The sequence below is a fragment of the Heterocephalus glaber genome, unplaced genomic scaffold (genome assembly GCF_053883595.1).
Source record: "Heterocephalus glaber isolate CG9 unplaced genomic scaffold, H.glaber_assembly_v1.0 deba00001523, whole genome shotgun sequence".
In the NCBI taxonomy this organism is placed as follows: domain Eukaryota; kingdom Metazoa; phylum Chordata; class Mammalia; order Rodentia; family Bathyergidae; genus Heterocephalus; species Heterocephalus glaber.
The window spans coordinates 30729348-30747634 of NW_028258327.1; the positions used below are offsets into that span (position 1 = coordinate 30729348).

General features: G+C 38.9%; 1 protein-coding gene across 1 annotated transcript in view; it reads right to left on the reverse strand.

Annotated features, from left to right (window-relative positions):
* Positions 1 to 10506: 10506 nt before the first annotated feature.
* Positions 10507 to 18287, reverse strand: part of LOC101714852 (glutathione S-transferase A1) — a 28118-nt gene continuing 20337 nt past the window's right edge. Inside the window, exons 5-7 of the mRNA XM_004869026.4 lie at positions 16211 to 16352; positions 14115 to 14246; positions 10507 to 12335 (exon numbers count right to left, since the gene is read on the reverse strand). Of these exons, the coding sequence (XP_004869083.1) occupies positions 12213 to 12335; positions 14115 to 14246; positions 16211 to 16352 (397 nt within the window). The 3' untranslated portion in view covers positions 10507 to 12212. The remainder of the gene's footprint in view (positions 12336 to 14114; positions 14247 to 16210; positions 16353 to 18287) is intronic.

The following is an 18287-nucleotide window of genomic DNA, read 5'->3' on the forward strand; positions in this document are numbered from 1 at the left end:
GTCAACTATTACCCTAGTCTCCTTTGTGCCCATAAACTAATGATAAAATGTCCTTGCTGTGGGACAACAGATAAAAAAAAAGAGACACAGCTCCTAACTCAATCCTCTGTCTGCCCAGAAAACAGATGCTCCCGGGCCCATTATCTATAGAACATTCTGTCAATGTGCTGATTGTTCCTTTTTCCCATAAACTCTACATGTAGCCACCCCTCAACCCCCCATGCTTGCTAAATATCAACCAATCATGTAACTGCTAAATGAAACATCCCCAAACCTTGCAGTAGCCACAATAAAAACCCTGCTGATTTGGAATTCGGGGCTCTCAATCCTGATCCGCTGCGTCGGTGACGGTTGAGTGCCCCTGCTCGAGCTTGAATAAACAACCCTCGTGTGTTTACATCGGAATCGGCTCCTTGGTGGTCTTTGGGGACTTTTGTGATCTGGGCACAACAGTACCAGGGATCAAACTGGGGTCCTTGAGCTTGCGAGGCAGGTGGCAGAACCACTGAGCTAAATCCCCAGCCCAAAAATAAATAAATAAATAAATAAGCGAGTTTGAATAGCTAGCACACCACTTTCTTTTGACAAGTTACTCTAGAAACTTCAGTGTCTCCAACTATAAAATGAGAATACTAAAAGAAGGCCTCTGAGACAGGCACAACTGTGGATGCCTCAGTGGGGTTCCCGGTCTCAGGGATCCCGCCCCATCCAGCCCGCAGTGATCCACTGGACCCCCCCCCCCCGGCCTCTTGGCTGTACTGCCACCTGGTTCCACACTACAAAGACACAGAGGACACTGGACCACCAGACCACTGTACTGGGTAAGTTGGCGCGATCATCACCTCCCATCGGAACCGGGACTATCTTTAGGGGAAGGGCAGCTGGAACCTGCAGTACAACCCTGCAGAGTTGAACCCTGCAGAAGGACAGGGAGCTCAACTTGGGACTTGCAGCCAGAAATCTGCCTGAATTGCACGGGTCTGTGACTGGCTTGCTGAGACTCATTGACTTACATCTGCACACTGCTACCCACGTTGTCTTTTGTGACAGCAGAGACACACCCTGAAGGAGCCCCTTCATTTTCATTTTTATTTTTCATTTCCAAAATTTAGTAGTATTGGTTTGGGGTTTTTTTTCTCCTCTTATCTTTAATTTTTTTCCTACTCTTTGCAAATTTTTGTTTTTCTCTCCTTTTTTTTCTTTCTTTTCTCTTTCCTTTCTCTCTATCTTACATTCACTCTCTTACTGTCCCACATTGTTTATCTTCCTTTTAGTTCCTGTTCTGGCCCTCATTTGGATTTCTTCTTTATTTTTCTATTATTCTCTTTTTCCTTCTCTCGCCTGTGTCCTCTGGCCTCACTGCTAACCTTCCCCTATCCTTCTACCTATTTATCCATCCCTCCCCAACTCCTTCTAACTCCCCATCCCAAAGGGTAAAGTTGCTATATTGAAGAGTTTATTCTCTATAAACTGTGAGACCCAACTTAGCAACTTAGCAATACCAGCACCATGTTGAGACTATTCTCCATTTTGCAAATGTGTGATTTCCAGCGGCACTCTTGTCTCCTGGGAGAAAACCCCAACCCTAACGGATGCATGTAACCACAAGGTAAAATAAACAGAAACTGTGTTTCAGATGATCTGCAACAAACCATTACCCAGGGGAATGGGAAAACCCAAACTGTGCTTATCTTGGCTTCTGTAACCAGCTTCTGCAACAATCCGTAACACAAGGAAATGGGAGGAGGGACTTTTTCTGTGGTTTTTCCCTTTAAATATGCAGTCCTCATTTCAGTTGGGGCCTTTGTCCTCCGACATGGTTGGAGTGTACATGGGTCCCAGCCAGAAAATAAAGTGCTCCAGTAAGATCCCAGGACTGTGTCGTGCTTTGAGAGTTCATCACTAATCTAATGTAGGGATGAGGTCCAACATAAACATGTTGGGTTGGTCCTCGATTTTGATTTAATTCACACAGTTAAAGGTGATAGATTAGTAACTACCACAAAATGTTATTTTCTAAGATGTACTTGATGTTATGGTGTAGCTGATTGTGTCACTTGGGCTAAGGTGTTGTTATTGATCTAGTCAGTGATCCTTCCTGGTATAATGAAAATGAGATAGCCTCAGAGTCATTAAAGACTCAAAACTTCAAGACCAGCTATATCTGGAAGACACCTCTGAGAAGTAATCATTCCATAAGGGTTCTAATTACAAGCAACAAAGATACTTACAATAAGCAATTTTGAAGTATCGACACAGGAGTTAAACACTACCAAAAACAAAAATGAGAAGATATTTAAGCAAGGCACAGACTCAGACTTCCACCCTACCAAGGGTAAACCCCAGGGGAAACGAGGTGGAAAAGTCTGATAACCACCTGGACACTCTGAACTGATAGCGCAGGAAGTAACAAAACAGATGAATGAGGCTCTAGAAAAATTCAAAGCAGAAATAATCTCCCAGATATCTATAGAGATGGTGAGCAGAGTGAAAGACATGATTAGAGACTCTAGAACAGAAACACATTAAAAAAAATAGATGAGCTCAGAAACATGCTGGAAGCCATGAATACCCAGCATAAGAAAGAAATGGAAACCGTGATTGTCCAACATAAGAAAGAAATGGAATCCATGAAATAGATTCAAACAGATATTCAGGAGATTAAAAACTCCATTGAAAGTACCCACAGCAGATTAAGGAAATCTGAAGATAGAATATCAGATATAGAAGACAGGATCGTGGTTAAAGACCATGAAAACAGAGATTTCTTAAAAATAGTAAGGGACCACGAGAAATCCAGCAGCTGCTAGATGACCCAAAGAAGAATAACATAAGACTGATAGGAGTCCATGAAAAAAACAGGAGAAAGTACAATTGACTTAAACTGTTCACAGAAGTAATAGTGGAAAACTTCCCAGACAGAGGTAGAGAATTGGACATACAGATAAGTGAGGCATATAGAACTCCAACTAGCCATGATCAAACAAAATCTACATCTAGACATATAATAGTCAAGATACCAGAAACCCAACAGAAGAACAAAATCCTACAAGCAGAGAAAAGAAACAAATCACCTACAAAGGAAAGCCCATCAGAATCACAGCAGACTTCTCAACACAAACCCTGAAGTCAAGGAGAGACTGGAGTACTTCAAGCCCTAAAAGAAAATAACTTCCAACCTAGACTGTTATATCCTGCAAAATTATCTTGCAAAATGGATGGGGAAATTAGATACTTCCACGACAAAGAACACCTGAGAAATTTCTTGAACACCAAATCAGCACTCCAGACAATTCTAACCAATATCCTAGAAAAAAACAATGAAGGTCTTAACTCCATAAGGCCCAATAGAGGGAAGCCACCAGGCAAGGTAAGAAACTAAAGGGAAAGGGGGAAAAATAAATAAAAGAGCCAACGAAAGTAAAACATCATGACAACGATGAATCAATATCTATCAATTATAACCATCAATGTTAATGGCCTCAATTAACCAATCAAAAGAAATAGACTGGCAGAATGGATTAAAAAGTAAAATCCAACAATATGTTGTATACAAGAAACACACCTAACTCAAAAAGAAATTCTTAGACTGAGAGTAAAAGGATGGAAAACAGTTCTCCATGCCACAGAAACCCGGAAAAAAGCAGGGGTAGCAATCTTATTTGCAGACAAAGTAGATTTCAAAGCAAAACTAATTAAGACAGACAAAGATGGTCACTACATCCTTATGAAGGGAACAATCCAAGAGGAAGAGATGACAATCCTAAATATTTATGCACCAAATACGAATGCCCCCAACTATACAAAACAAATATTAATGGACATGAAAAACCAAATAAGCACTAACACAATTCTAGTGGGGGACCTCAACACCCCTCTGTCACAAATAGATCATCTAGGAAAAAAAAAAACAATGAAATTCTAGAACTGAACCAAGCTATTGAACAAATGGACTTAAGAGATGTTTATAGAGTGTTCCACCCCACAAAATCAGAATACACATTCTTTTCAGCTGCACACGGGTCATTCTCCAAAATAGATCACATGCTAGCTCATAGGGCAAATCTAAGTAAATGTAAAAGAATTGAAGTTATCCCCTGTATATTATCAGACCATAGTGCAATAAAATTGGAGATCAATAACATAAGAAACGTCAGAACACCCACAAACACATGGAAATTGAATAACACTCTTCTGAACAACCAATGGGTCACAGAGGAAATTAAAGAAGAAATTAGACAGTTTCTACAAGTAAATGATAATGCCAGTGCAACATACAGGAATCTATGGTACACAATGAAAGCAGTTTTACATGGGAAATTCATAACAGTGAATGCCCATATTAGGAAAACAGAGAAAACTCGGACAAACAACCTAATGCAGACCCTCAAGCTCCTAGAAAAAGAAGAGCATAACAAATGCAAAGCTTGTACAAGAGAGGAAATTATAAAGACCAGAGCAGAAATCAATGCAATGGAGACTAAGAGAACAATACAAAAAATCAATGAATCAAAGAGTTGGTTTTTTGAAAGAATAAATAAAATCAATAAACCTTTAGCCAACCTTATCAAAAAAAGGAAAGAAAAGGTACAAATACATGCAATTAAGAATAAAAAAGGTGAAGTCACAACAGATCCAACAGAAATCCAGAGGATCATCAATACCTACTTCGAGAACCTGTACTCTAATAAAATGGAAAACATAGAAGAAATGGGCAGATTCCTAGATACATACGAATTGCCAAAGTTAAATGAAGATACAGAAATTCTAAACACCCCAATTACAATGAGTGAAATTGAAAATGTGCTAAAAAATTTACCAACAAAGAAAAGCTCAGGTCTGGATGGCTTCACTACTGAATTCTACAAGACATTTAGAAAAGAACTATTGCCATTACTCTTTAAACTCATCAAGGAAATTGAAAGGGAAGCAAGGCTTCCAAATTCATTCCTGGAAGCAAATGTTACTTTGATTCCAAAACCAGAGAAAGACCCAACCCAAAAAGAGAACTACAGGCCAATCTCCCTAATGAACATAAATTCAAAAATCCTCAACAAGACACGGGCAAACAATACAGAGGGTCATCAGGAAGATCATACACCCTGACCAAGTCGGATTTATCCCAGGGATGCAAGGATGGTTCACCATTCATAAATCAATAAATGTAATACACTGTATTAACAGAGTCAAGGACAAAAACCATATGATCATCTCAATAGATGCAGAAAAGGCATTTGACAAAATCCAACACCCATTCATGATAAAAACCCTACAGAAAATTGGAATAGAAGGTCTTTATCTCAACCTGATTAAGGCCATCTATGAAAAACCAACAGCCAACATCATACTAAATGGTCAAAAACTGAAAACTTTCATGCTAAAATCAGAAACAAGACAAGGATGCCCACTATCACCACTCCTGTTAAATATAGTCTGGAAACATTAGCTACAGCAATTAGAAAAGAGAAAGAAATAAAAGGAATAAAGATAGGAAAGGAAGAAGTTAAACTGTCATGATTTGATGACGATATGATACTCTACATAGAAGACCCAAAAAACTCCACCAAAAGACTTCTAGACTTAATTGACAGATTCAGAAGAGTAGCTGGATACAAAGTCAACACTCAAAAAACAATAGCCTTCTTGTACACAAATAACAGACTCACTGAGACAGAAATTAGGGAAACAATTCCTTTTACAATAGCATCCAAAAAAATGAAATATCTAGGAATCAATCTAACAAAGGAAGCAAAAGACCTCTACACTGAAAACTACAGCACTCTGAAAAAAGAGTTCGAAGAGGGTACAAGAAAATGGAAAGACATCCCTTGTTCCTGGGTAGGATGAACCAATATAGTGAAAATGGCCATACTTCCAAAACTACTATATAGATTTAATGCAATGATGATTGAAATTCCAACAATATACTTCACAGAACTAGAGAAAACAATCCAAAACTTCATTTGAAATGAGAAGAGACCTAGAATAGCAAAAGCAATTCGAAGCAACAGAGGCATGGCTGGGGGTATCACAATCCCCAGCTTGAAACTATACTACAAAGCTACTGTGATAAAAACAGCATGGTACTGACAAAAGAACTGATCTGAGGATCAGTGGAATAGATTAGAAGACGCAGAAGCAATTCCAGACATACTCAGCCCCCTCATCTTTGACAAAGGAGCCAACCACCATCATTAGGGGAAAGGTAGCCTATTTATTTATTTTTTTTATGGGAGGAAAGAAAATCATGATCTTTATTCACAGGTCATTTTTTTTTTTGCTTAAATTCTTTTATTGGTACATTTTATTTATTTTTTTGTATATCCTTTTATTGGTACATTTTAGGTGTACAATATAATGACAATCATCATTGGAAATATGCACCTTTACATACTCACTTGGTTCTTATTTTTTCCCCCTTCCCCTGCCCTCCCTTCAACCCCAGCATACCTCCCTATTTACAAAGACTTTGTTTCCATTTTTTCATTTTCTCATATTAATTCCATTCCCTTCTTTCCTTTCCCCTACCCCTCCCACTTTCCCCTCCCCTTTGCCCCTTTTCTTCCTATTTCACATTATCTATTATACCTTTTAGTCCTTATTTACACTTTCAGTATCTCAGACTAGAGAAACTATTCGGTATTTACACGTGTCTGCTGTTTATTTCACCTAAGAATATCCCCTCAATGTGCATCCATTTAGCAATAAACATCTCTAATTTCTCATTTTTGATGTCTGAGTAGTACTCCATTTTATTTTTTTAAAAACCCATGTTTTCTATATCCAGTCTCCAGTTGATGGGCATTTGGGCTGTTTCCAAGCTTTAGCTATTACAAACTGTGCTGCTATAAACATGGGTGCACATATATCACTGTGGTATGATTCTTCTAATTCTTCTGGGAAGATATCCACCAGGGGAATAGCTGGGTCAAATGGGACCTCTAGTCCTAGTTCTCTGAGGTATCTCCATACTGATTTCCACAGTGGTTGCACCAGCCTGAACTCCCACCCACAATGGAGAGGGTTCCTTTCTCCCCGCACCCCCGCCAGCATTTGTTATTGGTTGATTTCTTGATAGCAGCCATTTTTTCTGGGGTGAGGTGGAACCTGAGTGTTGTTTTCATCTGCATCTCTCGAATGACCAATGATGTTGAACATTTTTTCATGTATTTATTTGCTATTTCTACTTCTTTGTCTGAGAAATGTCTGTTCATTTCAGATGCCCATTTTTGGATTGGGTCTTTAAATTTGGGAGGTCTGATTTTTTAAAGTTCTTTATAGATTCGAGATAGTAGACCTTTGTCTGAGGAAGAGCAGGTGAAAATTTTCCCACATTGTGGGTTGTCTCTTCACACTGCTGGTGGTTTCTCTTGCTGTGCAGAAGCTTTTTAGTAAGAAGGGATCCCACTTGTTGATTGTTTGTGCTAGTTCACGGGCAACTGAGGTTTTGTTCATAGAGTCTTTTCCTACCCCGATGTCTTCAAGAGTTCTACCTAATCTCTGTTCCAGCTGGTTCAGCATTTCTATTTTTATATTTAGATCTTTAATCCATTTTGATTTTAGTTTAGTGCATGGTGAGAGATATGGATCTAGTTTTAAAAGTCTTTGGCAAGTTGAAACCCAATTTCTCCAGCACCGTTTATTAAAGAGACTATCTTTCCTCCAGCGAGGGTGTTTAGCTCCTTTGTCAAAGATGAGGTGGCTGAGTGTGTCTGGAGTTGTTTCTGCATCTTCTCATCTCTTCCACTGGTCTTCAGGTCTCTTTGCCAGTACCATGCTATTTTTTATCACAGTAGCTTTGTAGTATAGTTTCAAATTGAGGATTGTAATACCCTCTACCATGTCTCTGTTACCTAGAATTGCTTTTAGATAGCCTATTTAATAAATGGTGTTGGAAACACTGGATTATAAATATATGAAAAAATGTTCAACATCACTGGTCATTCAAGAGATTCAGATAGAAACAACACTAAGATTCCACCTCACCCCAGAAAGAATGGCTGCTATCAAGAAATCAACCAATAACAAATGCTGGTGGGGGTGTGGGGAGAAAGGAACCCTCCTCCATCGTTGGTGGGAGTTCAAGCTGGTGCAACCACTGTGGAAATCAGTATGGAGATACCTCAGAGAACTAGGACTAGAGGTCCCATTTGACCCAGCTATTCCCCTGGTGGATATCTTCCCAGAAGAATTAAAAGAATCATATCACAGTGATATATGTGCACCCATGTTTATAGCAGCACAGTTTGTAATAGCTAAAGCTTGGAAACAGCCCAAATGCCCATCAACTGGAGACTGGATAAAGAAGATGTGGGTTTTTTAATAAAATGGAGTACTACTCTACCATAAAGAATGTAAAACTAGAGTCATTTATAGCTAAATGGATGCATATCAAGGCCATACTCTTAAGTGAAATAAATAGGACACACATATGTAAATACAGAATAGTTTCTCTAGTGTGAGAAACTGATAGTGTAAATAAGGGTTAAAATGATTAAAAGGAATAATTGATAATTTGAAATAGGAAAAAAGATCCAAAGACGTAAGGGTAAAGGGAGGGGAAGGGGAAAGGAAAGAAGGGAAAGGAAATATTATGAGAAAAGAAAAAAATGGAAATGATTTCTATGTAAATAGGGAAGTGTGGAGGGGGTGAAGGGTGCACAGATAATGGGGTAAAAATAAGAATCAAGATACATTATGTACAGGTACTAACACCCAATGATAAATGTAGATGTATTGTATACCTAAAATGTACCAATAAAAGAACCTAAGAAAAATAAAAATAGAAGGCCTCTTAGGGGATTATTTCTAGCATAAAATAAATATAAATTTGTGAAATATTCAGTATGTTCAGCTCCATTTCATATAAAATGAATGCAACACTACCACTTTGCTAGATTATAAAATAAAATATAAGCAGTACAGGCTAAGCATAGACTTTCAAGGAGCAAGGAATTAGTGTCCTCTATGGGAAGAATCTGGATCACTTGAGGTATAATCAAGCAATTCTTGAGGACTAGTTTCTGCTTTTGATGGAATAAGTTCTAACCAACCAAAGAGTGAACAGTGCCATTGCTCCATCCTAGTTCTTGTTCTCAGAACAAGACTTTAAGGCTCCAGTGTTCCCTCCGTCCATGCACTCAGGGTTGTGGGAAACATCCAAGCACAGGCATATTCCTGAACACATTGGTGGATGAGGAAACCAAACAGACTGATTTTTGTGCTGAGGGAGACAGCAAAGGCAACTAAGGAATCCAGTGAACTTTCAGATCCACCCCTTCTGAAAACCACTTGGAACAGGCCTGGGGACTCACCCCAGTGAGCAGTTCAGCCAACTGCAGTGCCCTAATAGCTAATAGCCTGAGTTCCTCCTGGATATACTTCTCAGGGGATCTGTGAGTAGTCATCCCCCTCTCCATATCTATCTCTTATTGCTGTTTCCCATCCAGTCATTGCAGCAAGTTATCTTCAGAAACCATGGAGTATGGAGTGTGTTTATTCCATGACTTCTGATTCCTGGAGGTCAGCTTCAGCAAAATAAAGCCTCTACTCAAAATGGCTCCTAGTCCTATCACTTGAAGATATGGTGGATGGTCCAGTGGCTTTCTTCTCCAAAGCTAGCTTGTCATGTGAGAGGAATCACTTTCAGAGTACACCTCCACATTGGATTTACAGCTTGCAATAACCTTAGAGATTTTCTTTTTTATGTTGTTGTTTTGAAACAGGTTCTGGCTATGTAGTTCAGGCTAGTCTTGAACTCACTGTGTACCCCAGGCTGGCCTCAAACTCACAGTAATCCTTCTGCCTCAGCCTCCCAAGTGCTGAGATTGGACCATTATGCCCAGCTTGACCTTGGGTTTTTCTTGCAGCTAGCCACACAGATCTATTGTTTACTGCTTGTGCTTCTGGCCCTTTCTGACTGCTCCCTTGGAGCTAGTGAAGGTGTTGTGAATTGCTTTGCTCTTTTCTCCACTTTACCTTTCTATTTCTCTGTGATTTTTAGCTTCTCATCATCCTTTCTTCATTCCCAGAGCTCCTCTTCTTTCTCCTCATTGAGTAGCTATTTTCTGGCTGTCTCAATTCCAAGTCTTTAACTGCTGACTGTACCTACCCCACCTTCGTACAGATCCATGGTATTTCTTATCCTAATGTTTTGGACACAGTCATATGCCACTATCACTGATGCTTTGATAGCTAGAATAGTACTGTGAGATATTTCAGTGGTCACTCAGGTTGTACAATTTTTTCTTTGATCATTCTTGGTGAGAATGAGTAGTAGAGAAACATTAAATATTAACCAGAACACTGGGTCAACCAATCCTGACTATCAGATATAGTTTTCTGCTGTTTCAACTGGATTAATAAAGAACTGAGTCTGTCCCACTGAATAAACAGGATGAATAAGGAATAGAAATTAGTAAAGAGCAGAGGACTGAGGCAAATATTGAATTGGGTAAAGTCCAAGGATTAACAGTACTTGTTGGATTGAAAATAAGACAATTCACAATAAGAGAATTACTCTTTTTAATTTTGTTGAAATCATTTATACTGGAACCAAGTCATGTTCCTATATAAATTTAACAGTTGTACAGATTTACACTCTCCTTGAAGATCCTAAAACTTGTTCATAAAAAATTCTATCCAACAGTGAACACAACTTGACATTAAAGAAATACAGAAAACAGGGCCGGGGATCTAGCTCAGTGGCACTACGCCTGCCTTGCAAGAGCAAGGTCCTCAGTTCAATCCCCAGTGTCCAAAGAAAAAGAACAAACAAAACCAGAAAAATAGAAAAACCAATGACATCAACATTTGTTAACAAGTCACAGAGCATCTCTGTCAAAGGAAAGAGCTACTGTGTATCATAAATGACATCTAGCTGTAGGTTAGATTGTGCATAGTGGGCATGGGTATCTCCTCTTTCATAGGCAGCAGAGGCTGAGAAGCACTTGAAGGCATGAACTATGCAGATATAGGTCACCATCACTGGTCAGTTGGGGATTCCAATCATGTGATCTTAACAGTTTCACTTCATGATCATTTCATCACCACTGCTCTAGACAGAGTAATTTCAGCATAAACTCTTACCTTTTCCCTTTGCACTGCATACAAGCTCAGAATGTTTAACGTGCTACATCTCTTTTGTTTTCATATATCATTAATTGTTCTCACATCATTGGATTTTCATGCTATAGTTTTCTAAATTCTTCATTTATACATCTCTGTAGCAATGCACCCCAAAGCAACTCAATGAACAATTCTAAATTATTAACTATATACACCAACAAGGCCTTGACTTGAGTATAAAGCAGACTTTTCTTGTGCTAAGGATACAGTGTAAGGTGTTTTTCTAGTGACCTGAATGGGAGGGTGTGATTCAATGGAGAAGGGTGGAGACCAGTACTGACCCTGTTAAAGGATTTCTCTTTCTTGGCTCCAGAGCTCAATATGATCTCCTATGGGTTTTTGTGCCATTTGCTCATGTGAGAAACTCCTTTCCACTAAAGGGGGCAACGTTCAGCTATGGAAAAGGCCCTTCCTCTGTTCAGATGCCACAAGTTTCCATATTGGACTGCAAGAAGAGTTATAATTCAACCTATTCATCCCAAAAGAATTGGATTAAATGTGCCTTTTCAAAGCACCCAATTCAAAGGTTAATCATATTCAATCGACTCTCTCAGTAAATCATCATAGACTGGCTTTTCAAAGAAACTTCCTGCAAGGATTTCAATGAATTGGTTGAAGGTTAACAGCAGAGGGAAAAATCTCTATTCTTTGTGAAGCATTAAGGGATGTGTGTATAGAGCACATGGGTTGTTGGAAAACTTTGTTGCACTATTGCCCAGAAAAACAGTTATTTTCTGTGCATATGTGAGATCAAATACAAATTTGTAAACTTTTCTCTCTAATAGACTGTATGAGTGATATCATAGAACAATTTTTGGAAAAGTAAAGCAAACCGTATAATCCACACTTTTTAAGTAAAAATTTTATTTCCAAAAAAAGGACATTCAAAATCTAATTACATATCAGATCTTAATGAAAAAAATGTCTTAAGACTTCTCAGAGGAATTTTATTATGCAATTACCATTTGCAATCATAAGTGGCTTATTATCCCATAAAAGTCGTGGTCAACCTTTACGCAAAGAATTTTATTATTGAAAAATTTAGATGTTTGGTTCACGTTTGGGCTTGGTCAAGGCCAACCTAACTAAAACTTGAAAACCTTTCTGGCTTCTTCTATCATTTTTGCAGTAGTGGGAGGCTTCCTCTGGCTGCCAGGCTGCAGAAACTTCTTCACATTGGGCAGGTTACTGATTCTGGTTTTTAGAGCCTGCAACACACAATTACAGTCTCAGTGGTGGATCTTAAAGTCCAAATCAACTCTTAGAACACCCTGAAAATATTTCCCCAGCTCCCTGAAAAAAAGACCAGCTGAGTGGTTCTATTGTCACCAGTGTGGAGCTGGAAGCACACACTTATTCATAAAGACTGTAAGAAGTAGATTGCATGACTCAATAGCATCTGCCTTGAACACCTTTTGAAAATTTTTATTGAGGCATAGTCTTTCCTACCTTCTTTTTTAATTTTTAATTTTTATTAGTTTATGTTTGTAGTATGTAATGATCACAATCCTTGTGGGGAGTTGGTACGTGTATGTGACGAACTTTAATTCTGTTTTTAATCCCCTTCTCCTCTCCTCCCTCTCTCTTCCTTCCATCTCTTGGTGCTCTTCCAATTTGGAAAAGATCTGTCTCCTTATTTCCTGTTATCTATCTTTTATTTTGCGCTTTATTTATATTTTGGTTTTCTCATTAAGAGAAACCATGCAATATTTAAGCTGTGTATCACAGCTTAATTTCACCTAATTTATGCTATCAAGGTGCATCCATTTTCCTACAAATGATTTGAGTTAATCCTTAATTATGGCAGAGTAGTACTTCATTGTGTATAAATACCACATTTGCTTTATCCATTCATCTGTTGATGAACATACAGGCTGCTTCCAACATTTAGCTATCATGAGCTATGCTCCTATAAATATGGATATGCATGTATCACTACAATATGATGTCTTTACCTCTTTCAGGAAGATACCCTACAAGAAAATAGCTGGGTCAAATAGAATTTCTAGTTTCACTTTTTTGAGGATTTCCATCATGGTTGTATTAGTTTCCATTACCATCAACATTATAAAAGGATTTCTTTTCCTTGCAGCCTTGCCAGCACTTGTTATTATTTGATTTTGGGGATGACAGCAATTCTTTCTAGAGTACGATGTTTTAATTTGCATTTCTGTAATGGACAGACATGTTGAATTTGTTTTTCGTGTACTTACTGGCTATTTGTATTTATGAGAAGGATATGCTCATTTCATTGCCCATCTTTTGATTGGGTCTTTTATGTTGGGGAGCCTACATTTTTAATTTTTTTATATATTCTAGACATTATTCCTCTATCTATCCTTCTTAGACATGCACCCTTGTCATCCATTTTCTTTGTAACATAAAAAAGAACAGTGTGCCTGTCAGACACAAGCAGAGAAATGTACTTAAACAAAGAAAAGTAGAGGTAGACTGACTTGGAAATGAAGATAGAAAATATTGATCAGGGGCCAGACAGAACCAACTTTCAGACTAATGGTATTGATGGGTATTGGGTGAAGGGCAGGTTTACAGGGTGGGAAGCTATGGGCACAATAATACGTCTGACAATGGGAGCCGGAGTTAAGGGGAGGTAATCAAATGTATAAATGCTTACTCAAATGGACTCAGTATGCAAAGACAAGGACATCTGGGATAAAAGGATTCTCACGCAGATCAGGAGGTCCACAATGGAATGAGGGGGGAGGGAGCAGCAAGAAAGATGTAGGACCCTTAGTTCTACTCCTTACAAGGGCAAATATTCTTGGAGCAGCATTCATCTCTTATTTCCTTGCACAAATAATTATCTGCATGCCAAAAATCCAAGGTCTAGAAGGTCACTTTGGAGGCATAGGGGAAGGGGTTGAAGACATGGAGGAGGCTGGAAGTCAGGACTACACTATGAAAGCAAATATGAGATTCACTGTGGGAGATGTGGGGCCGCCTCTTGAGGGCAGTGGAATAGTCACCTGCAGCAGAGGGAAAGCAGCCAAAAGACTCGCATCAACCTCTTCAACACAGTAGAGAAGTTCAACCAGGTGAATGTCAGCCCTGCTCAGCTTGTTGCCAACAAGGTAGTCTTGTCCATGACTCTTTAACACCTGCAGAATTTGAGAAGACAGACTGTGAACAGGTACAGTCAGACTGGGACCTCAGCTTTCCCCTGGGCCTCTCATCCCAACTCAACTGTGCTGCTGCCTCCCTGATGGGTGTGGAGCTCCAGACCTTTTTCAGGGCCCTAACTCATGAGGGAGGTTGAGAAGTAGGCCCTGCTCACTCCTGTGTTAGAGCCCAGGCACCCCTTTCATTGTCATGTGCATACTGCCAGCCTTCTCTGCATTTTCCACATGTGCCAAGGACTCAGCTCCTGCTGGACCACATTTTCATCTGCTCACAACCTGAGAGTAACAGCCCTGAATCCTTAGGACACACAGCTTCCCTCTGCTCTCTGTGTGCCATCTCCTGTGGGCAGCATCTCCACCCTCACAGCACCCTTTACACATGCAGACCACTTTAATGCCATTTAAGGCCTAGGGTTCTCATCTCTATTCTCATTTTCTAATTATCTCTCTGGGATCTGAGATAAACCTAGGCTAACTTGAATTCATCATTCCTTTGCAAGATGAGCTCTGAATCCTTCTTTAGACTGGTATAATCTCCATGGAAGTTCCCTAGCAGTGAATAGTGCTGATATCTGCAACTTTGTAATGCATGGAAAGTTCTATATTTGACTGATAGAAGAGTGTCCAACAGACTTGGACACATGATAGAGGCAATATATCTGGGTGATGACTATGCATTCATTCAATATTATTTCAACTTTTGTGGATGTATAAAATTTGTATAATAAACTCCTGGCAAGGTATGCTACTATTTTTTTAAAGTATTCTAGCAGTGTGGAAGTCAGAGCAATTAAAAAGCAAAAATACACATGGCATACCTTCTAAAGAGATGTCAGTAAAAACTCCTGGTACAAAAACCAGAATACAATGTCAAACACCTTATTGTAACATACATGACTTATTTTTTTGCATGGAGCTCCTAGATTTCATACTGTACGTGATTTAAACTGCCAGAGAACCTTTCACCATGTGATATGTCCTAAACCACAAGGTCCAGAGTGGTGTGTTTGATTGTTCTTAAAATTATTCTTTTCATTGGGCAAATCAGCAATGAATTAACTTTTATTGAGGAGAATAAGTGAAATGAGTATTGATGGATTAGTTCTCTAATATATTTATGTAATTTTATGTCCCTTATAATTTTTTTGGTTCTTTATTTTTATTTAGCATAAGTTCAAGTGGTTTTTTCCTGAAATTTTCTTGCTTAACTTTCACAAAGAAATCTCAACTAAGGTAGAGACTACATTTATACATTTATAATGATGGACCTTTAATTCTTCAGTTTGGATGGCTTTCCTCTCAAAACTGAGAGCCATATTCCCAAATCCTATAGGGTTCTTTTGGGGGGGGCCAGGGATCGAACTCGGGACCTTGCACTTGCAAGGCAGGCACTGGAACCACTGAGCTAAATCCCCAGGCATTCCTGTAGGATTTTTTTCTTATCATCTCTTCACATCTACTCCTCTTCATCTCTTTACAATGATCCTTGTTTGGAGTCTTCACATTCATCCCCAAAACACTACAATATTCTCAAATTGACATCTGTTCCCATGTCTCTCTACACCCATGTCAGAATCCTTTGTGACATGCTGTTCTCATCAGGTGGCTCTAGAATGAAAGCCCAGGGCCTTCTACAGGATCTGCACAATCTGAAAATTTGCTCAGAGTCTTCCACTCACTAAGTTCTCCTTGTGAATGTAACATTCTGTAAAGTGGTAAATCCTAGGTTGAAGCATAAGATGTTGAACTTTGGCTCAAAAATTATACCTTTGGTATAACCATATAATGCTTTGTCCCAGTTCACTCTTAGATATTTCCCTGAGCCTTACTGTTTCCCTGCTGGTGTTCTGAGGGCTCACTGGAACATCAAGGCTCTAGGAGCACCCAGCTTTTCTCCAGACCTCTGAACTCAGTGCCCCCAAACTCTGAGCAGACTCACTTACTTTTTCAAAGGCAGGGAAGTAGCAATTCTTTGTTTTGTCTCTGATCAAAGCCATCTTGGTATCTGTTTGATCTGGAGGAGTCAGTGCCAGATGTGAGATCATTTCATATAAATCCATGATGCCTTCTATGTACATATCAATCCTGAAAGACAAACACATCCAGTCAAATGTTTCTTTCTTAGACTTTATGGTTTAAAATCTAAGTAAATAAGAGCATTAGGTTGTTACAAACTAACTCACTTCAGTGGGTACTTCGTATATGTTAATCATTATTCTATGAGTTTTACATATGCATTAACATTTACCTCTCACATCAATCCATAGGGACACACACACACACACACACATATATGTATATATATTTTTTTGCTATATCCATGAACAAATACACATACAAAGAGCATTGGTGGCTGCTCCAGATTCACAGTCAGATCGTTTCTCAGTGTTTTGGCTAAGATCAAGTGCAGATTCACCGTCATGAGAGACCTTTGAGGAATCACTGTATGTAACCACCAAAACTACAAACAGGATTTGCCATCTCTGTGTGGTTTGTGGACACTCTTATCTGCTTCACATGTGCCTCAAAAAAATGCAGATGACAGAGTCTCTGGCACAGCTTCTCGGGCTCATCTCTGTTTTTGTCAGTCCTGTTACACACTAGAGGCTCATTGTCATGTTCAGTGTTAGAAGTTCTGCCATTTATTTCCCCTGAAATACATTTCCACAATCTTTTAAACAGGCTATTTTCCAAATCTGACCTTATTTCCATCTCTAACTATTCTGCTTTAAATAGCCCCTTCATTGGTGCATTTTTAAATCCAGTTACAAACAGTGTATGCCATGAGACTTTTCTTTTTGTTCTTTCAAGCTGGACTTTCTACAATTATTTTGAAATTTATTTGACAGCTTTATTATTACATATTCATACATCTTAGCTGTCAATCCTTGAAAATATAATACTTGTGTTTTATTACATTCCGAGAATTCTGTAAACACTAGCATTCACTATTCAGAACATTTTTATTAATCTACTCTCAAAAAATCTTGTGTGCTTTGTCAATCATTCCCCAACTCCCCCTAATTTCAGCCTACCAGCCACTAATATATTTTTAGTCTTTATGAATTTTAATGGTCTGTATATTTCATGGAAAATCATGGACTATGTGACCTTTTGTGTGTCCTTTCCTTTCTACATACAATATAATATTTTCATCATTTATCCCTTATATAATACATCACCATTTAATCTCTTTTCATGACTATTATATTCCTCTAGTACATTTTTCCCTCTCTTCATCCACTCTTGGATCTTTGAGATGTTTCTACTTTAGATAAATTTTTTTTTTTTTTGGTACCAGGGATTGAGGTCAGGTCCTTGGGCTTGCAAGGCAGGTGGCAGAACCACTGAGCTAAATCCCTGGCCCTTAGATAAATTTGAATATTGCTACTAAGTATATTTCTAAACAAGTAAAAAGATATTTCCTTTTCCCATGGGCATATACCTAGCAGAAGAATTGCTGAATAACTGTTTTTAATTTTTTCAGGAACTGCCAACAATTTCATACAGAATTTTATTTTTCATCAAGCAGCTCCAGAAATTCAACATGGCTGAATGGAGGAGTCATGTTGGACCTACTCAGAGAGAGATCAACAAAACCACAGGTAGAGGGCCGGGGATTTAGCTCAGTGGTGCCACCGCCTGCCTTGCAAGTGCAAGGTCCTGGGTTCAATCCCCGCCTCCGCCCCCCCCCCCGTACCAAAAACAAACAAAAAAACAATTTTAAAAAAACCCAAAACCCCACAGGTAATTGAAAGAAAGGGAGGGACATACATCCTCACGCCAGAATCAATCTGAAATGAGAGACTAGTAAATAAAATGAAACATAGACACAGGACTTCATAAAACACCGCATCAGCCCCTAGGGCCACTAGCAGTGTGGGCAGCTTCGAGCAAGAATCGCCACACAGGAAGTCCCCAAGAAACTGAAGGACTGAAAAAGTGCAGCTAACTCAAGCCACACAGGATAGATTTGGGAAAAAAATCCCTCTGGCCTCTTTTGCTTTCCTCCTCATAAAA